Genomic DNA, 22,744 nt, shown 5'->3' on the forward strand with positions numbered 1-22,744 from the left:
AAATCCATTTCATAACTTTTTAGCCAGGCACAGTAAGTCTCTAAATTATTATTATTTTTCGATAATAAACTTTATATTTTAAGACAGTCTTAGATTTATAGCCTTTACATTGTTAAGTTTTCTTGGTGAAAAAAAGAATCACTTTTACTCTAATATTCAGCCCTCATACCAAATAGATTTTTTAGATCTTTGGAATATTTTGAATTAAAAAGTGAATATGGGGATTGGATCAAGAAGACGCTCTAAGCCCAGGCACCTTCCCTCCCCCTCTGAATTCTGGAACTGACGTACAGAAACAGATTTCAAACAATTAGTCAGTATCCGTGCTAGAAAGCCAGGATCATTGCCATACAATGTTAGGAGCTCCCGGAAAATAGGAAGATAGAAGTAGATGGATAGAGAAGAGCACAGACCCACATCTGGTAGAAGTGTTTTAGCGGGTCTGTAAATTCAGAGCTCTACGTCTCAGAAACAGGAGAAGGCCAGAACAGCCCTCAGGGTGAGTTGTTGGGGACAGCTCCCAAGAAGCTGGCGACGGGCACTTTCCCGTGACACATGTGCTGACTCACATGCTGCTGATGGACATGTCTCAGCCTGCGGTTCTGAGTGTGGTCCTGAGGTCAGTGTCTGGCATGTACCACCCGGCCCTGGGGTGCCCCTCACCTCACAGTCACTGGTTTGCATGTAGGCTCTGCCTCCTGTCTGGCATTGAAAAGTGTCCTGTTCAAAGAAAAGCAGTGTATTATGACTTTTTTTTTTTTTTAGGAAATCGCAGCCTTTTGTCATTTGCACAGAGGGCGCTTGCAGGATTAGCAGTGGCCCTGTAGGGGTACTGTAAGGATTAGCAGGGCAGGAAGCCACGCAGCAGCAGCTCCTGTGTCTGCCCTGCCCAGTCCCTGGGCATAGACAGGCCAAGGTCATTACAAACCAGGTCCACAGACAGGCAGGAAGGAGCACCAAAGCCTAGAACTGCCACACTCCAAGGAAATCCCCATCGTGAAGATTGACACCAGACCTAACAAAGAAGCCCGCGTGCCCAAGGGAAAAACACGATGGCAGAGCAGATGGAAGTTGTCTTTAAAAAGAATAATGTCAGTATTCTCAGAGGATTGAGAGACACATCATGCAAGGAGTGAGAATTGGCCATTGTGGAAAAAAGTCAGTTAAAATCTTAGAAATACAACTATGATGTCAAAACAAAATCCGTTTACTGAGTAAGAGAACTGGCCTAAGTGTGAGGGAAGGAAGGCCAATCCAAGGATTTTCCCAGAACCTAGTACCAAAAGGGAAGCCGTAGAAAATATAAAGGAAAAGTTAGACACGGGACGCACGTTGAGAAGTTCTAACCCACAGCTCATAAAAAGGGAATGTATTGACTTGAAGGAAAATATGAATTTTCATACTATAGACACTAACAAGTGCTGAGCAGGGTGAATAAAGAACAACTTGTACCTAGACACATCAGAACACTAAGGGGAAAAAAAACAAAAACTTCCAAAGGGCTGCCAGAGAGAAAAAAGTTTGTGACAAAGGAGTAAGACTCAGATTGGCATCAGATTTCTCACTGACACTGAATGCATGGTGACTGGGAAAATTGATTTGGAGTTCTGAAGGAGAAATATTTTCCACCTAGAATCCCTAAGCAGAATGAGAATGACAGCAGCCACAACAGTGAACCATTCTGAATAGAACACACAAAATAAGCTGGCTGGAGTAGGTCAAAAACGGTGGTAGTTGCTATAGATATGAACCAGCACCAATATAACATGCGGAAGTGCTAAAGAAAAGAATAGATAATTTTGACGTAGATTTTAAAATCTGCAGTGTGAAAAATGACATGCAAAAACATTCAAAGACCAGTAACAGACTGGGAGAGAATATTTGCAATACCGGGGGTGCCAAAAAAATGGATACACATGACTTGTATTCATCCTTTGTTACAGTATATATTGAGTATTACAATTTTAGTACAGTTTTTTCCTTTCTTAAAATGTGTATGCATTTTTCGGAGGCACCCTCTGTATATATAACAAAGAATAAATGTGCCAAATATAAAAAGAACTTCCCCAAAATAATACTCAAATATTGCTCTCAGTAAGACTTTCACTGGTCACCTTTAAAACTGCAACTGCCTATCCCAGAATTCCCTCTTTCCTGTCCCTGCTAGCCTTACTTACCTTGTTTATTTTCTGCCTCCTGTTGTTAAAATGTGAGTTTCATGAAGGTAGAGGTTTTTGTTTGTTTTGTTCACTGCCGTATTCTCAGTGCATAGAACTTTGTTACATGGTAGTACTAGGTGTTAATAAATACTTGCTAAATAAATGAATAGAGTAAGTAAAAGGCAGTTTACAAAAACAATGCCGACAGGTAATCATGAAACTGCAAATTAAAAAACAATGTATTATTTACCTATGAGCTTATCAAAACAAATAAGTATTAAATGTTAGTTAGGATGCAAAGAAATAGAGACTTACACAGTATTAGTGGGCATATAGATTGGTAACGTCTCTTGGATGATCGTTTGTTAGTATTAAAATTTGAAATGACCCAACATTTCCAACTCCAGGACTATAGATTTAAAATAAAAAAAAAATAGAAGAAGGAATATTTGTGTATGTGAAAAAAAAACCGTATGTATAAGGTTATTAATTACATCATTATTTATAATGGTGGAAATTTGAAACACTCCAAATGTTTATCAGTAGGGCAGTTACATATCTTTGGTGTCTCCTGTACCACAGATACATGTGGCTGTTGAAAATAATAAAGTGTGTGTAGGGGGGTGGTGACACAGAGCTCTCATAACAATTATGAAATAGAAAGGTTAAAAAAAAACTTACACATTAAAAACATTTGAAGTAAAATACATATAGTGAAATCTGGTTTATGTTAAGAAAATGCCATCATACACTATATATATATATATATATACACACACACACACACACACACACACACACACACACACGAAGTAGAAGCTGGTAAGATGTCTGCCAACTTCAGACACTGGTTACTTCTGGAAAGAGGATTGGGAAAGAAGGAAGGCCTTTTACATTTTCTCTGCATATTTTTGTTCCTTAACTAGGCACCAGAGAGGGAAGATTATTGTCTATGATTGGAATGCCTACTATGCACCTTGTATTAGTAGGCTCATTACATACATTAGCATATTCAGTTTGTAAATCGAGTTTACAAACAAAAGTAGTTATGTCATGTAACTTGCCCAAGGTTATATCCTATATTTATGCACACATTTTTAAATAAAAAGGATTGTTTTCATTTTTGTGTGTATTCTTGTTGGATGATATCCTCAGGACAAATTCCCAGATCCGTAATTGCAGAGTCAAATTGGATGCAGATTTCAAGTGTTGGTGTACATTTCCATATTACCTTCCAGAAAAGCCATGTTGATTCATAACCTTGCCAACATTGCTGAATATCCTTTGTTTAAATTTGTGATAAATAATAAGAATAATCTCGTTTATACCTTTATATGATTTTGAAATATTTTATTTGCAAAACAAAAATGAGCAACCCTCTAATAGGTATGTCATCCAGTCAATAAAACGAGTAACAATGATATTTACATTGATCCAATTTGTTTCATTTTTGATATTACGCAAGATGCCACATTTTGAGAATGGAATGATTACAAATGAAGAACTTTTATGTGTATTATAAATTCCACTTATAACTTACACAGATAATATTTTAAGAATACTTCTAGTCTCACGTTTTATATAGAAAGGCTCAATAGTCTTAGTTATTTTTTGATATGCAATGTTTATAATGGAGTGGTGGTATAGACAACCCTAAATGTCATACAATGAAAAATCACTTATGTTTGGAATCGGTTATATTGAGACTATAATAATTGGATATAGTTGCATTTGACTTTCAGGTGATATTTTTTCACTAAATAGATGACTGAATGAAATTCCATTCAGGAGGTAGCCAGAAGAAGCTCCTTCTTTCCTTCATTTCTTTTCTTGTCAGTGACGGAAACGGACAATTCATAAGGTGATCCCACTAGGGCATAGCTAATTTCTGTCTATGTAAACTTGAACTTTTCTGGCTCGCACGCCCCTTGGGAAGAAGAGAATTCAGCGGAGCATAATGAAGTGGTTTGTCCAGTGCTAAATTAGGAGCAGGCGGAAGTGCGTGTTCCTTGTGTGTCTGAGTTCCTGCTGGGCTGTGTGCAGCCTGGAGTCACAGCTGGGAGCGGGAGTAGGAAGGCCCAGGGACGCTCCGCAGAAAACAGTTGCTTTCCAGCATTCATTGCTGGGCACCTCCAGATCCCCTGTAGCCAAGCCCTCGGGGGTAGCTGAACACTGATTCTGTGTCCCCTTTCAACTTGGAGGATCATACCTGTTAGGGTGTCCTCGCTGCTGTGTTGAGCTCTACTCCCTCTGGGGAACTGGCCCCAGGACCGTCTTTCACTGTCTGTTCCTCGTCTCTTTACTGGATAGACAAATGCAGGCACCTTGACACACTGATGAGTAACGAGCGGAGATCGTCAGTAGGCTGCCCGTTTATTCAGTGGATATGTACTGAGTGCCCACTGGGTTTCACACTCAGTCCTCCAAGCTGGGATTCAGAAGCGAACCCTCCCCAAACAGCCCTGCCTTCATGGCACTTACAGTCCAGTGGTGGAGACAAGTATCGTACATAATCCCATTACTCATCAATTGCAAGTCTGAAACATGCTACAGAGCAAACCACAGAGAGCCCTGAGCTGGTGTAAGGGGGGCCTCGCCAGGCCGAGTCCTGCTCAGCACAGCCAATGGAAGAAGAGGAGGCCGCCCTAGAGATAACCAGGGCCAGGAATGGACGTGCTCTAGACACTCAGAAAACGTGTGCCCTGGAGCACAGCCCATCGAGGGGAACCCCCAGACCTGCAAGAGCTGTAAATGCTGAAATTCAGCTCCTTGGCCCTCAAGCCGACCGGTACCTTTGCTTCTGCCCCTCAGGCGCAGTTTGACATCGCAGTGGCGAGCGAGATCATGGCTGTGCTGGCCCTGACGGACAGCCTGACGGACATGAAGGACAGGCTGGGCAGGATGGTAGTGGCCAGTGACGAAAGTGGGCAGCCCGTAACAGCAGAGGATTTGGTGAGTACGTCCATCTCAGGAGCTCCAGAGAGCTCGCGGCCCCTGTTCTTTTGTAATCAGGAGCATGAAGGATTGCTTTCTCTTATCAGTGTGCCTAACGGGAATTCAGAGAATTTCTGCACACGCATGTTTTTCCCCCCTCACGAGCCTGTTTGTTTTACAGCTTCATAATATTCTCACAGGCATTTATTAATGTGCTTGTAATTGGCTCCAAGCACAGCACATGAAATTTACTTCATAAGCTTTTCCTAATCCTCGCCAGTCCTCACCTGTGCTCTCCCCGGGCTGGGGTCGTCCTCCTGCCTCCTTGGGCTTTTTAAAAAGTGTGCTCTATGCCTGCTTTAAATTGAGGGCAAATCACCTTTCAAAGGACTAGGAAGTAAGTGGCTCCAACCTCATGAAAGGGAAGATTAAATTAATCGGGCACATTTTTGGCTCCAGCCTGCTCCCTGGGCACCCTGGCTTGTTTAATTTTGTGCCTTAGATTTGGGTTTCACATTATAAAAGCAGGTCTCCACTTTAATCAGTGTTACTCATATCTAGCTCCTTTTTGAATGGAATGATGCTTTTTATAAAGCTTTCACGGAATCTTGGCACGCTGCTGCCGTTTTTAGTGCTTATTCTAATTTGGCACGCTAATCGTTTTGTTCTTTTTAATAACCGTCTTTCCTGTTAACTTAAACCCCACCAGTAGTATAGTTATTTCATTTGCTTGTACGTGTTTATACGAACGCAGGTATGCCATAGGCCTATTGGACAGCCATTGCTCTAAGCTTACTTCCCACATACTGAGTCATATGCAATGGTGAGAACTGAAACACACACTGCTGGTTGAAAAAACAGTTGTGGAAGGAGAAAAACAAATTAATATTTTATTAATTCCAAGAGCTTAGGATGCAGTATGAATCCTTTGCCAACATGTCTTGATTACGTTTTGGCTGCTTTAGAAGAAATGAATCTGACTGACTCATCTCATAGGTCTTGTCAAGTAAATTAAATAGACAGGTTTGTATCAGCAGCCCTGTGGAATGCTCAATACAAAGCTTAAAGAGAAAACCCATATTCCACTTGCTGTAAAAGTACTGCTTTCCAAACATTGTTAAACACTACATTTCTATCTAAACTGACATATTACAGTTTCTGTATAAATCTATTTTTCTGTATCCTATTAACCTTAGGTACCAATAAATACTTGGCAGGAGTAATTTGAAATTTAACCCTCAAATATCCCTAAACTTGTATTTTTGTATGTGGTAAAAATTTTGGTTCTGGAACAAACTCAAAGTCTGTTCTTTTTAGTTATCTTTTGTGGTTCTTTGCAAAAGCACCTAATCTCTGCAGAGTGTGTTCATCGAGTTGGAGCTATGAGTGGTTGGTCCTCTCTAGAAAATTAAAGGAGGGCTTTCAGAGCATCTATCCTTTCATTTCATTCACTGTTTTATAGCTTGTTTTTGATTTGGTCAAAAAAAAAAAAATTTACGTACTGCATTTGAGAGAAGGAATAGATGGCCTCTGAAAGCTTCTTGTAAGATGATTGATTCTGATATCCCCTGGGAGAATATGTCCAAGCTCTCCCCACCGTGGACTTGGGATATGGAACAGGTCACATAGCTTACAGTGCACATGACAGTGCAGAGCTGCTCTCGGTGGTGAAGTGTTTTTGCGTGGGTTGGGTTTGGTAACAGTTATTGTATAAAGAGCAACAAAAAATGTGGCACGGAAAACCAAGGAGGAGGTGGTAACCTACCTGAGATGATCCAACAGAAATGTCCAGTTTCCTTCCTCCTTTAGTTTCTTGAGCCAGGTTTATTTGACCAGGAAGTAAAAGCAAGAGTAGTGTGCAGAAAAACAGGCAAACTATTCTTCCACATGTTCTGTGTTATGAAAAGAGAGCTAATTTCTTTGAGCACTTCCTAGCCAGCAGCTTTCACAGTAAAATATCTTAATATATTTATAGTAGGTGGGTTATATTTCTTGCAATGTATATTCTGTACAATCAAGTAGAAAATAAATTGGATTTTCTTATAAATCTGAAATGATAGAATATAAAAATAGAAATTGATCACATAGAGAAACAATATTGTGATAGAAGTGGAGGGAGAAAGTGAGAAACTAATGCACTTTGGAGAGATGAAGATTCTCTAAATCCCACCACCAGATCTGTTAAGATCAGTGGCATGCCTATTTTATTTTTTCATGGCTACATTCACATGCATTTGCTCATATTAGAGCATTCCAATAACCTAGTTTGTTGAAAGACATTTGCCCAGTATCTTTAGCAAAGGTGGAAGGGTGTGTTTTTTTTTTAAAGCTTACCTTTGTGACATTCTCTGGCTCACTTTTTCCATCAGTGCTTAGACTCCATCCTGTTGTCTCCCTTCTCTCTTCTTTTCCAGGAAAGGGAGCTTAGAGGGAGCCTGACCCAGGGCTTCCTGAGATTGGAGGGAGGCAGCCCCACTCTAAGCAGACAGATAATATGAGACACAGAAAATGAGAAACCTTTCAAATGCAAGTTTTTTAAGTGCCTTCTCTGTCTGGGATGAGACGATGGATGCTTTTAGACAGTTCCCTTTACCTCTCTTCATTCCTGCTCTGTAAATAGCCTTGTTTCAGTTCTTCATCTCATTTCTTTGGTCAATAGTAAAATCTCTGGTAATGAAAAAATAATGATCATAATTGCCAGAAAACACTTTTAGGTGGACTGAGAGATCTGTTTCTGGCAAGCCTCTGAAACACCCTCAAGGGAGGTTTTGGGGGGGTGGGGGATGCAATGACTATTGCTTCCCCATCACTCTTCAACTGTTAGGTGGTTGACATCCATTCAGATGGAGAGAGATGACACAGGTAGCAGTGCTGTGTCACATGTAGCCCAGAAGTGACAGGAGCCTGTGGGGTGCCCACCCAGGAGGCAGGCTGGTGGGAAATGGCCAAGAAATTCACCCACGGATCATCTTTTGTCAATAATCTAAATAAGTATGTTTTTCTTTCATGGGAGGAAATATTTTTAATTTATTTTTAGTTATAGTTGACGTACAATATTAGATTCATTTCAGTATACAACATAGTGATTCAACATTTATATACCTTTTGACAACTACAATAAATCTTGTAACCATCTGTCACTGTACGTAGTTATTACGATATTATTGATTCTGTCCTTATGCTGTACAGTACATCCACGTGACTCATTTTATAACTAAAGTTTGTGTTTTTTAATCTTCCCCTTTTCCACCCAACCCTCCCACCCACCTCCTCTCTGGCAAACATCAGTTTGTTCTCTGTATCTATGAGTTTGTTTGTTTTGTTTGTTCATTTGTTTTTGAGATTCCACATGTAAATGAAATTATTGTATTTGTCTTTCTCTGTCTGACTTGTTTCACTTAGCATAATACCCTCCAGGTCTATCCAGGTTGTAGAAAATGGTGAGATTTCATTCTTTTATATGGCTGAGTAATATTCCATTGGGTGTATGTACCACATCTTCTCCATCCATTCATCTATCTATGGACACCTAGGTTGCTTCCATATCTTGGCTATGAACATAGGAGTTCATATATCTTTTTGTATTATTTTCGTTGTCTTTGGATAAATACCCAGGAATGGAATTGCTGGGTCATAAGGTAGTTCTGTTTTTAATTTTTTGAGAAACCTCCATACTGTTTTCTATAGTGGCTATACCAATTTACAATCCCACCAGGGAGGGTTCCCTTTTCTCCACATCCTCACCAGCAGTTGTTGATTGTTGGTTTTTTAATGATAGCCATTATGACAGGAGTGAGGTGATAGCTCATTTTGGTTTTAATTTGCATTTCTCTGATGATTAGTCACATTGAGCATCTCTTCATTTGTCTGTTGGCCATCTGTATGTCCTCTTGGGCAAAATGTCTATTCAGGTTCTTTGCCCATTTTTTAATTGGATTGTTTGTGTTTGATGTTGAGCTGTATGCATTGTTTATATATTTTGGATATTAACCCCTTGTCAGATGTATCATTTGTAAATATCTTCTCCCATTCAGCAGGTTGCCTTTTCGCCTTGTTGATGGTTTCTTCTGCTGTGCAGAGCTTTTTAGTTTGATGTAGTCCCATTTTTTTATTTTTTATTTTCTTGCCCTTGACCAAGGAGACATATCCAAAAACTTATACATGTATATATATATATATGTATATATATATGTATGTGTGTATAATTAATTATATACAAATAGTTAAGAGCAATGTCACAGAGTTTGCTGCCTTTGTTTTCTTGTAGGAGCTTTATGATTTCAGGTCTTCCATTTAAGTCTGTAACCCATTTTGAATTTATTTTTATATATGGTGTAAGAAAGTGGTCTAGTTTTATCTTTTCACATGTATTTATCCAGTTTTCCCAACACCATTTATTGAAGAGACTGTCTTTCCCCGTTGTATATTCTTGACTCCTTTGTTGTAGATTGACCAGGTAAGCATGGGTTTATTTCTGGGCTCTCTTTTCTGTTCCATTGATTTATGTATCTGTTTTTGTGCCTGTATCATACAGTTTTGATTGTTATAGCCTTGTAGTATAGTTTGAAATCAGGGAGCATGATACCTCCAGCTTTGTGTTTCTTTCTCAAGATTTTGTTGGCTGTTTGGGTCTTTGGCAGTTCCACATAATTTTAGGATTGTTTGTTCTAGTTCTTTGAAAAATGCCATTGATATTTTGAAAGAGATTAAATAATTGTTTTTTTTCTCTCTCTCATTTAGGGGGTGACAGGTGCTTTGACAGTTTTGATGAAAGATGCAATAAAACCAAACCTGATGCAGACCCTAGAAGTAAGTGGTTTCCTTTTCACAGAAATGGTTGGCAGTTTGGATTAATTGTATTGCTTGTGTGTCCCCACATGTGAACATGTCCAGTCAATAGAAGCCCACGAGGAGGATCAGAATTTCTCCTTGGTCATCCAAAAAAGGTTAAAAGTATATTCATAGCTTCTTTAATATAATTCATATCTTGGCTGATGAAGTACTAACTGACCAAAGTAGAAACTTAGAAACTCAATGTCTCTCTGATATCTCCAGATCTTGTGTAGCCATATTTACATGATATGATTTATTTTGCCTTTTTTTGATTTAGCCTCATAATCATTAGCTTTTAAGTTTTTTGGTTTGTTTTTCCCAAATAAAACATATAGTAAACATTGAGAAATGTTTTCCAGGAGAATGTGCTGTACCCTACTGTTTTAAGACTATTGTTTTTGCATATATATCTTTCCCTGCTCTTGTCTTCATTGAACTTAAATTTCCTCATCAAAATACCTCTATTTTCATGCACTTTGTTAGTCACTCATCTTGCTTTTTTGACGTAGTAATTGTCTAATTCCCTCATCCTAGTTAATGAGAGCCCAGGATTTGGGCGCAAACAAGGAGGCAGTATCTGGGTTGGGTTGATGAAGACACACGTGGGAGATTGTGGGTGGGGGGTTGGGGAGACAGTGCTGCCCTGGTGTTTTAGCACCAGACTCTGGTTCTGAATTTCTTGACCTCAAAATTTCAGACTTGTAGGTATAGTTACCGAGAGCCACTTGGGTGGGTAAAAGGTATTTCAAACTTATGTATAAAATTGGATCTTTGATGCACAACAACCTCCTACTTCCTTCCAACTTGCTCCTTCCCCCAAACCTAGTCAGTGAATGGTTCGACCCAAAAACCCAGAGGTCGTCCTGGAGACCCCTTTCCCTTCCCCTGCCCACCTGCCCCACCGAGCAGCCTCCCGGCTGCTCTTACTCTTTCCACTTTTCCTTCTGAAACCTTTCTCCACTCAGCAGTTAGCGGACTCTAAAACCTGAATGAGGTTCTGTGGCCCTCCTGCTTAGAGTTCTTGGGTGGTTTACTCTTGTCCTCACTCGGGCCCAGAAATTTGGTCTCAGCCCTGGCCCCTCTCGTGCCTCATCTTCGCCTCTGTCTCCCTGCCCAGGCCTGCTCCATGCAGATACCACTGCCCAGGACGCTCCTCCTGATCTTCATGGGCTCCTTCCCTTCTCTCAGGTCTCATGTCATTTCAGTGTCAGCTCCCCAGATGGGCCTCCAGGGCCACTCAGTCAAATGTAGCCCCAGTCACTCTGTCATGTCACTGTCTTGTCATTCTCTGCGTGGCACAGAATATTATCTGAGAGTTCCTATGGCCTTGTTTGTTTACTGTAGTTCTCCGCCTACCAGGATGAGAGCAGAACCGTTTTTATCCTGTTGACCACCGTATCCCTAATTGCTGGAAGTGCCTCACACATATTAGGTGCTCCGTAAACACTTGTTGAATAATTAAATGAATACTTATTATGTTTACTACATTGCTCCTAAAAATACATATTTGTTAAATAACTGAATGCATGAGAAAAAACATAAAGAGACACGGCATGCTTCCTCATACACTTTCCCCTCAAAAATGAACACATTATTTTTAGGGATAATCACTTTATTGTTTTAAATAATTATCTTTCTTAAATTAAAAATTGCTTGCACCTGTAAGATATTTCCCATTCGAAAAGTCAAGTTTCCATTTAGTGAATGAATTAATTGGCTGGGCAGTTCCTAAACAATTCTTATTGTACTCACATTTGTCTCTCTTTTTCATTTAAGACTAGGCCATTTTGTCATTACTTTAAAACGATGGACATTGTTTAAAAAAAATAAAGACAGCATTCAGTTAAAATATCTGCAGGTATGAACTCTGCTGTGTGGGTCCTAAATAATCATTTTGGTTTAACCTGGCTGATCGGTGGCCCTAGGAATCCAACTCAGCGAATAATCTCCAAGTGTCTGGTTAGTGCACCGATTTGAATACACTTCTGTGTTCACATTTGAATGCACTTGCTTGTTGGGCCCATAGTGGATTATCAAGGGTTGCATTGCTGTGAGTTGCCAGGAGATCGGTAGTTTTCAATCCTGGATTAAAATCACACCCGAATCCCTTAGAAAGATTTAAAAATGTTGATGCCAGGTTTCACTCCAGACCAAGTGAACCAACCAGAATATCTGGAGAGTAAGGCCTGGGTACTCCGGGTGATTTTCATGGATAGCCCAGTCGAGAGCTTCACTGTGGCAGACTTAATCAAGGACAGGTCTTAACATTATACCAGGTTAGGAAATATCCATGGGCTAGTGTGTGCTGTCCAGTGTGGTAGCCAATGGTCACGTGTGGTTATTTCGATATAAAATAAATTTACAGTTCAGCTCTGCAGTCATAACCGGCTACATTTCTATTTACATATTTTATTTAAAAAAAATTTTTTTTACTAGCTACATTTTAAATGCTGAGTAGCCTCATTTGGACACGGGCTATTGTATTGGGTGGTGCAAATATAGAATATTTTCAGCACTGCAGGAAGTTTTTTTGGACAAAGCTCTTTTAGAGCTCTGGCAAGCAAGTGGAGAGTTGAAGTATTAGTCTCATGAAATGCTTGAAAAATCCCATATGGAGAATATCCATCGCTTTGAAATCATGAGAAACCGAGATCCTACATTGCTTTCCTAAGTGTTCTGCATATAAAATAAAATATGAAACTCATGATAGATAGTTTTCTATCTTTGTATTAGACGTGGAATTATTTAGACAAAGTATTTAACTATGTACTGTACCATATAACTATAAACATAGTTGAGTGTGTGAGCATGTGTATGTCTATGTTTAAGTGTCTCATTGATATTCTATGAATTTTTCCGTTCAAACTCCATACTGGGAGTTCCATAACCAGGGCTCTAATACCACTCTAGTGATTAACACACTATATAGCCTTTGATTTAACTTTAAATGAAAATGAAAATGCTGCTGATCAGGAATAGCAATGTGTTTATGCTGACCCAGCCACACCGTCACCTGTGCCCCCTGGAGACCAGAGCCCGGTGCTTCTCCGACACGTGGCCACGGTGAGGATTGCAGTCCGTAGAGGAGTGAAGGCAGCTGCCCACCCAGGGAGGGAGCCCGTGACCTTGTCCTCACTCAACTTTTCCCAACTCTGCTAGCTTACCACGGGCAGCCACCTTCTAGGACTAGCAAGGTTAGGGGCGATGGAGACTTTGTCTTTTAAATAGTGTTTTCTTCAGAGGACTTGACAGGTTTATTTAGGATAGAAGTGAGAAATCAGAACTAGGTCAACGGGTAGAGATCTAGACATTAAACATATATATACATGTCCATAAACATGTGTATTGGCGTTTCATAGACCTGGCTTTATTTCCACATACATTTGTATGACCTTACCAGGACCCTGTCATCGTCCCTCGTGAGGACTTTGGGAGAAAAAGTAAATAGAAAACCCACAGAGTGACTTTGATAAACTCTGTCTTTTTCATCCTGAGATGATTTTTCTTTCGCTTCCTTTCTTCCTGCTTTTGTTCAGCTTTCTCATCCTTGAAACATGTTCAGCCAACAGCCCATCGAGGTTCATGGGAATTTTCCATGGCTTCCAGCCCCCCTCCTCCCTCGCGTCACTCCCTGCCTTCTCCCATGTCAGTGAAAGGGCAGCCTGTATTTTCACAGGTGGAGCCAAGACTTCGTATACACAGACCCCAGTGGCCCCGGCTGGGTTCTGAATAAAACCTGAACACTGTAATGCATATGACTAAATTCTTTTAGATAGGGTTATGGTCTGTTCTCATTGATAAAGGAAAAGAAAAAGTATAGAAATGGGATTAAAAATGAATATATAGTCAGATTTTTGCTCAAAGAATTAAAATGTCATAGTTATCAGAGTTGTAACATGAGACCATTAAACAATGAAAAAGACTTAAACAGAATTTGTAAAAATCAGAAGAACAAGCTTATCGTGACTATAAAAACGTTATTTTTACTTATTATTGCAAATATAGTATTCTTATGTAGTTGGCCTACCACAAATTGAATTGATTTTTATGCTTTAGGTTTTTCTTGAACTGATTAATTTCTAATGAAAAGAAATTTAAGTAAGCCTCTTAGACCATCAGGGTCTAATTCCATTTTTTTTAATATAATGCATACTAATATGAAATAAGGTAAGGAGTTTATTTCATGGTCACAGGCAGCTAACACAGTGGTTTATCAAAATTATAGTAGGAAGTAACTGATTTTTAGAGATTTTTTTTCTCCTTGGTTCAATATTAAATGTAGAATAACACTGTTCTAGACAACATAAGGAACTTGGACCTTAGAAAGAGTCAGGGTTTTAAATTTCTCTGAGAGAATTTGTGCATTAAATTTGCAGTATGAATAAAAGAAGAATGGTTTAAGTGAGTCTTTAAATACCCAGCAGTCTGTCCCGCTTTGTCCCAAATTGATCTCCCATTTGTCTTTTGGGGTTTTAATTTTTAATTTGTTTTTCTATTTCTATAGGGGACGCCTGTATTTGTGCATGCTGGTCCCTTTGCTAACATCGCCCATGGCAACTCTTCAGTATTGGCTGATAAAATTGCCTTGAAACTCGTTGGTGAAGAAGGATTTGTAGGTAAGTCATTTCTTTCCAATTTAATTATTGTAGAATTTTAAAGAAATCTAAAGATGATGGCTGGAGTAGAGTGATATCAACACAGATTTAAAATGTATTCTTTTAGACCCAACTTTCGTAGATGGTTGTAGTATTGGAAAAGCCCTATGGTCTGGGCCGTACTAGTGAACTGATACTGCGGTTGAACCATAGATTCTGATGTCAAGTACATATGTGTTTGAATATAAGCTATGATACTTGCTGGCTGACTGACCTTACACACATTTTAATGACCTCTGAACTTCAGTTTTCTCATCTGTAAAATAGCGATCACAATATTGTATCAAACCTTACAGGGTTATTGTGAAAACTGAGATTATTCATTCAGCAAATATTAATTGAGAACTTACCATATACCAGGCATTGGACTCGGAGCTGTGGGTACAGTGGTGGGCAAAACAGACCTAGCCCCTGTCTAATGGTGTATATTATGTAACAGGAGAAAGTGCTCGTTCAGTGTTAGCCATTCTTAGCAGTAACAGTACTACTAATAACTTGAAATGAAAATCACTTTGCCCTTCCTCAAATCCAAGTGTGTTTTTGTGGCCTAATGTGGGGCAGGGGGTGCCAGCCAATAGACTTGATATTTTCGTTGGTGGGTCTTCAAACATTTTGCTACTGTCAAGCTCTTCTTTGTGTTACTTATTTCTCTTTAGCTTTTGTTGGATAGTCCAGCCAGAAAGGGGGCAACTGCCATAGAGTTTGTGCAATAAGTGCCAGCCCCAATCTCACCCATGATATTAAGGCTGTGAGAAAACAAAAGACAAACAAACAAGGATTCGTGGAATAACACCTTAATTTGACATCAGAGGGATTACACTGGTAGAATTTCACAGGCCCACAGGTAATTTGCATTCACACCACATGAGTGCCTGTAATCATCAAGCCTAGCAGTTGCTTCTTTCACACCCATCATCAGCCTTATGTCAGACTCAGAAGGGACTTATTTTACTAGAAAGGATTCTGCTGGACAAAAGAACTTAGCTCTGCACTTTCACGCTCAGCCTTTATAAAGTTCATTCCAGGCTATTGAGACTGCTTTAAGAATTCCTTCCAGACACTCAGTCAGGATCAAATGAGGATTTATGTGTTCATTTCTCAAAGGTCTGTTTTATATAGCTCTCATGTACTTTGCTGCTTCGGTACCAAATCCACTATGAGAGTGGCTAGACATGCTGTCTAAATGGATTTGCTCCATTGATCACTGCATAATTGTAGAGCTAATGGACCAGGAGCCTGCATAAAGGCAGGCACTGAATAGGTGGGTGCTCATGTGAAGTGGTGGTTCACTCCACAAATAAAAGCTTCTAATGCATTCACTCCACAAATAAAAGCTTCTAGAAGAAAGCACTCTATTTTATGCTGACAGAGCTCTCTGCTTCTGTACCAGTCCTTCCTCTGTCAATGCATATTTATAGAATATGTGTTAGCATGGCAAAGCATCTTGAAAAGTATATGCTGATAAGATATATAAAACATACCAGCTCTCTTGTAACCTTGGACAAGTCATTAGCCTCTCTGGGCATATCCCTGTAGACCTTATCATCTGAAAAATCAGATGCTGGAAGATAGGGAATTGGATGTGGATGGGTAGCCATGGACCCAGAGGTAAAAGCTGAGGGATCAGAATTCTTTAACTGGTCATGTGACCTAGGCAAGTTGCTTAACTTCTCTAGGGCTCAATCTCATCTTTTGATAAAAGGAAAATACCTGTGTTGTATCAAATGTGCTTTGTAAACCATAGAGAACCATGCAAGTGTCAGTGATTGTGCTAATTATTTCTATAATCTCTTCTAGACTAAGGGGCTGAAAGTGAGGGAGAATTCGGTGACAGTGAAATGTGTCCACTGCCAGCTGGTTTAGAGGACTAGTGTTAGAGTCGTAGTATCTGGCTAAATTCCTTTCAAGTTGTATAACTTGAGCAAGTTAACTCTTTTGTGCCTCAGTTTCTGTATCTGTAAAATAGGGTGTTTAATAGGTCTTTCTTCATAAGTATTAAATGAGAACAATGTGTGTTAAGTCCTGGCACAGTACCTGACTCATGGTAAGGCTCGATAGTTCTTAGCCATGCCTCATTATTATTCCCCCCATTGTTGGAACATGAATAAACTTCCTTTTTTAATTTAATTTTTAGATAATGGTTTTATTTTTAACTGGTAAAATACATACAACATAAAATTTACCATCTTAACCGTTTTTAAGTATACCTCAGTAGTACATTGATAGTTCACAGTTCGGTACATTCACCTTGTGCAACCATCACATCCAGAACTCTTTTCATCAATGACACGCTGTACCCATTAAACAACTCCCATCCCCCATCCTCCCAGCTCCTGCCAATCACCCTTCCACTTTCTATCTCTGAGTTTGACTATTCTAGATACCTCATATTAGTATCTGTCCTTTTGTGACTGGCTTATTTCTCTTAGCATGTCCTCAGGGCTCACCCCTGTTGCAGCATGTGTTCAGATTTCCTTACTTTTTCAGGCTGAATACTACTCCGTCGTATGTATATACATTTTGGTTTATCAATTCTCCTGTTGATGGACACTTGGGTGGTTTCCACCTTTTGGTGATTGTGACTAATACTATTTTGAACATGGGTGTACAAATAACTCTTTATTTCCTCTTATGTTACTTTTAATGTGTAAAGATCATGCTCCATTCTATAGAAATATGTGACAGCAGTTACTTACGAGAATGTGTATACCACAGGACTCGACCCGTACTGTGAAACTCTCAGGAAGGTAGTGTGCTAATGCTGGGGCTCCGTTGGAAGGTTGGAAGCAAAGCCAGTGTATGAACAGTGGGAACAGGGTGTGATCAGGAAACCGCGCTCTTTCCCCCACTGCCAGGTCAAGCCTGCTCTGTGGAGCTGGTTTGTTCCCTGTAGTTGGGGGAAATTTATGGTAGATTCCTCTCACTCCCAGTTAATATCTGGTTCCTCTAAAATATTTTTTAAAACATTCCTCTAGTCACTTTCAGTATAAGAAGAGTCTCATTTTAATAAAAAATATGTGTCCGCCGTCTAATATTAGAATCAAACTCCAAATGTCATTCAAAATTAAGGTTCTCCTTTCCCCCATGTCTCTGGCTGACAGTGGGAAGGGGAGGGTGGCTTCTTCTCTGTCCACCCTCACCTTGCACTTCGGCTGCCTCTGGCCCCGCCAAGGTTGAAGCTTGGGCATTCGATGGTACCCATCCACCTTCTTCCAGCCAAGGTCTTGGCAGAAGCCCTCTGGGTAGTATTGCTTTTATACGATGCTGCTGCTTCCACCACTGGTCTCCAGGCACCACATCCCTTCAGCCTCTTACGTTCCTTCGGTGGGAGTACAGTTATGCCACCCACGACCCTCTGTTCTGCTGCTACGGGCTATTTCAACCTGTAGACTTCTCTTTATATCCCAGTCCAGCACTGTGTCCCCCAAGGCATGGACACTAGTTTCCCGTAGCCTTACTTGCTAGCTCGAGGAAAAGGGGGATAAGCTCCACATCCTTCCCACTGGGAGCTCGGAAGTGGGATTTGACACACTGACATTTACTTTGAAGAAATCCTTTCCTGACTTCTAACCTTGTCGACCCTTTTGAAACCTCAAGGTGGCTGGCTGTGGGGCTAAGGGATGAAAAATTTATTTTCAATTTCTTTGCCAATGCTGCTAGGTCTAGCGTCATCTTTGGCCTGTGACCAACTGACACCATTTTGGGTTCTTACACAGAAGTGAAACCCCAACAGCCCCATTTTAACATCCTTCTACAGTAGTTAAATGCAGTGGGATAGGGTTATCTGAAGCCTCAGGGGGGATTTATGTCCTTAGAAGAGTTATTGTTTTTAGGAGACTCTCTTAAGATATAAAAAAGATTGATAATTTGGGTTACATTAAAAAATAAATTGATAAAAGGTACAAGGTTAAAAAGCAAGTAACAGGTTGGAAAAAAAATTTGCAAACATAATAAACAAATGAAAAGTTTTCAGAATACAAACCACCAAGTACTACAGATTGATAAGAAAAAACTGAATAATCCAACCGAACAATGGGCAAAGGATTTGAAAATGTTCACAGTAAAAAGAGCAATCTGACCGAATTTCTGGGTAAAACTGAAAGAACAAATGATCTAGCAATTTCACTTCTCTGTAACACCCAGAAAAGAAATAATTGAAAGTATATTTAAGTCTTTGAAATGTTTACTTTGGTACATATTTTTTGAGCTTCTGCTGTATGTCAAGCAACATATGGTAGGAGCTGGGAATCAAAGACGGTTAAGACACATTTCTTAGCCTACAATAATTTATAACGGGGTGTGAGAGACAAGCCTGTAAGCAGAAGCTCGGTGGTGAGTATAATGCACTCAGGAGATTAAGTATATTGATTAACTAAGAATCTTAAGGCATGATGGGCATCTCTTAGATAGATTTTCTCCACACTACTGGTTTAATCTAGTTTTTCATTATATCCCAACACATGTAAGGAAGGAATTATTTTGTCTACTCTGCAATAATTATTCCAAGATAATGGACTCAATACTCCATTTAGACTTAAAACAGAGTCAAGTTTATTTAATTAATTGCAGAAATTTGTCCGACTAGAGAAAAGCACTGCATGAGAATTTGGGGAAAAGCGCTGTGGTCACTGATTTCTACTTCTTTAGTCACCCGTCCTCAGGGAAGTCCACTCAACTTCATTTACTGCTGTAGAGGCAAAACATTTCTTTGGCATCAAATCCCAATCGTGTTATTTTTTAAAAAGAAAGAAAGAAAAGAATAACAACATTGAGTTCCTAGGTTTTTAAAACTTATCTCATATTAAAACTATTTGTAGGGATTTCAAATTTACACGTGGGCCTTGGTTTTTAAAATTTATTTCCTGTTCCCTTCACTTGGTTTTGATTCCAGTTTTGAATGAATACCTTGCCTTCACTCTGGAATGCAGCTTACATTTGTACATTTTTATAGCCAGGGGTTTCTTAACAGAGTCACCAGCTACCACCCCCTATAACTAAGTACAGAATTATATGAGTATATGTCCTCTTTTTTTTTAGCAGAGAAAAGCTCCACAATTCTCATTAGATTCTCAAAAGGAGCTCATGACTCATAAAAGATAAAGCACGGGGCCTTCGTCTCATGGCCTAATGGATGGTGTGTGCTATTTAACCTTACTCTTTAAGGTGATCTACGTGAAGCTGGGGTGCCTTTCGATTTTTATCACATTTGACATTGAGCACTCTCATCCAGAGTGCATGTCAGCAAGTTGCCTCATTGAGTCTCCTTGCTGTCTGGAAAATTACACAGACCCAGCTTGGGATCTCCCAGTGCTGCCTTGGTCCATGAGCGTAAACAGACAATGTGGCAGAAGAGAAAGATGAGACCGACGCTCGATTAAATCACACACTGGGCGTGGCCTCGAACATTTCGGGATTCGGGTTAAAGATCAGAATGACTAGCCATGGCTGTCCTGAGACAAACTGAGTAGGATTGGGAAGCGAAGCCTTGTTTGTATTTTCATTGTAGATGCTCCTGTTCTCTGAGCTGTTCCTGAGCTCCAGACCTGGTCGTAGACTTTCGCACTTAATCCTTAAGAGCTCAGTGGGGTGGGTGTTATCATCCCCATTTTAGTGATGATATAACTGAAGCTTAGCCAGGTAACATACACGCCCACCATCACGCAGCCACTAAGTGGCAGAGGACGCCTCAGGGCTCCTGTTACCAAAACCTGTGCAGATAATGGTTGCCTCTTCCGCCTGTAGTGAATTTTTAATATCTCTCTTTATCTGGTTCTATTCACTCCCATTAAAAAAGTAATTCGTTTCAGATGACCTGTCTACAACAGATGGTCACATTTAAAAATTGTACCAATATAATTATATTGTGCTAATATCTGGTAATGGATGCTGACGGTGGTGGAATGCTTTTGGTTCTTTTTCCTTGTCTTCTTGCTACTTTAAAAGATCCTTTTCCTTAATATATTGCTAGTTAAAGGTTATCTTACCAAGTCACACAGTGACTGCTGTCTCCCCCCTGCTCCCCTCACCCCACGTCCTTTTGCAAACAGCTTTGAATCTTTATACTTGGGCTTCAGGGCACTGTGCTGGTGGCTATACCCAATTATTGGCTTGCCCTCTGTTTCCATTTCTATTGCTATGAAATTTTAAATATCCCTTCAATTTGGTAGAAGAGAACCGAACCAAACTCACATTCCTATAATTTCATCCACTCGGAAAAAAAATCGGATGTGAAGTGATCGTCCAGCTTTCTAAGCTTTAATTCTCCAAGATTCCACTCTGTTTGCATTATTTAGATACACTAATCTCAGTCTACACTCCGTTTTTGTTATTCTTCCCATTTTTTTCTCTACTGATTGTTTTCATAATTAAATCAAGGATGAGAAGTGCAGGATTATTGGAGACCCTGGCGGAAGGTCACGTGCTCACTGATCACCAGTAGTGTTTTTTAACCCCTCTGTTGAGGAAAGCTTAGTGAGAAGCTTGCTTTTCTGTTGTTCTAGGAGTTCTGGTTTCCCTTCTGTAGCTTGGTGCCTAATCCCATTCTCCCCTCACTCTGTGTGCAGGCCCTTATTCCACCTCACCTTACTCGTCCCGTAGTATAAAGGAGCCCTCTCTCCTTTTATCAGCTCGTCTTCTGTCCCCCCTGAGAAAAACAAAATAAGTGAAATATTCTGAGTTTACAGTATTCAGGAAAGTATTCAGATTAATATAATAAAACACCCATGTTTTATTATATTAAATAAGTGATATGTTCTGATTTTGACACCAGTCGACTGTGTCAAAATCAGAACATATCACTGTGCTTTGGTTTTTTTGTTTTTGTTTTTTTTAATAAAATATTAGAGACAGGGTTGAAGTCCCCATGAATTCCTCCCTGATCGCATTCCCTTTTCTGCTTCTCTGGAGGATGCCACTGTCCTGATTTGGGGGGATTATCATTTCTGAGCATTCATTTATAATTTTCTCACATATGTGTGTGTCCAGAAAAGACTGACAACAGATTCTCAAACCTTCTCTGGTCATGCCACACCCAGTATCTCAGCAATTTTTCAAAGCACCCCAGGCCAAAAGAAACACTTCCATTCAGTGAAGTCCAATCAACTTAATGGATATTTCTATCCTAATCTTACAGGGAATGACGTTGTGCCTCGGTTCTTTGTCTTCTTGAAGGAAAGAATTCAATTAAGAGTTTTGCAGTATAGAATAGCAAGAAGTTTATTAGTAAAAGTGAGTTCACTCCAAGATATGGAGCGGGCTGACCTGAGAGAGGGAAGCAGCCTCTCTTTACATTGTGTGAGAGTTTTTAATTCTATGGGTACCATTATTTCGCCCTCTCTCTCCAATACCTTTCATTCTCCCAGCTGGCATGTCTCGTACTCCCTTCTTGCTCTCAAGGTTGTCTGAGCTCATTACAATGGCCCTGAGAAGCAGAGTGTATATTCTGATAAGCAGGATGGTTTCTCTCTCCCAATCACTTCTAATAATACATTCCTTTGATTTAGGCGCTTGTGTGAGCCTGGAATCCTGCTGGGCTAGTAAAGTATTGGTGCCCTAAGTGAGGCAGCTGCAAGGGGACTTGACCCAAGTAGGAGCTGCAGTAAGGGTCTTTCTAACCGGGGCTGGGTCTCTCCTCCTGCTCATTTCTATCTGTCTCCCTACCCTATTACTAACAACTTAGTAGCTGTCTGGAAAAAAGAATGCACATGAACTGAAAGAAAAAATAATACTTCGTTCTTAAATAGCCACCACAACTTATTAATGAGACGTGTCCTCATTGGGCCCTGAACAACGTCTCGATTCTTAGACTCACTCGACTCAACTGTTCGAGCCTCATTCCTGTTCCATGTAGATTTTCACACAACTCATGCTTTTTACTACAGCAACCACCAAAAGTTTAGCTTTGCAAACGTATGATGTCACTGAAGGCATGCAGAGTGATAGTGCTGAAACAGTAAACTACCTCAAATGAGCAGAACTTGCAGGGTCCACCAGATGTCAAGCGTTGCCGAGTTTCCCTCCAAAATTAAAACATCCATGGCTCCTCTGAGCTCACTGCTATGCCTCAGGGCACCTCTGCATATAAATTTGGGAACCACAGACATGCAGCATGTTTTTGTAGTGTTTTTAATATGTTTTAACATTTTATATATTAAATGTTACTAT

At 39.9% G+C, this 22,744-nt stretch overlaps 1 protein-coding gene across 1 annotated transcript in view; it reads left to right on the plus strand.

Annotated features, from left to right (window-relative positions):
- Window positions 1-22,744, plus strand: part of MTHFD1L (methylenetetrahydrofolate dehydrogenase (NADP+ dependent) 1 like) — a 187,825-nt gene that overhangs the window by 63,364 nt on the left and 101,717 nt on the right. Inside the window, exons 18-20 of the mRNA XM_074333706.1 lie at window positions 4,971-5,111; window positions 9,834-9,902; window positions 14,431-14,542. Coding sequence (XP_074189807.1) covers window positions 4,971-5,111; window positions 9,834-9,902; window positions 14,431-14,542 — 322 coding nt within the window. The remainder of the gene's footprint in view (window positions 1-4,970; window positions 5,112-9,833; window positions 9,903-14,430; window positions 14,543-22,744) is intronic.

This window comes from Rhinolophus sinicus, linkage group LG05, assembly GCF_036562045.2.
Source record: "Rhinolophus sinicus isolate RSC01 linkage group LG05, ASM3656204v1, whole genome shotgun sequence".
NCBI lineage: Eukaryota > Metazoa > Chordata > Mammalia > Chiroptera > Rhinolophidae > Rhinolophus > Rhinolophus sinicus.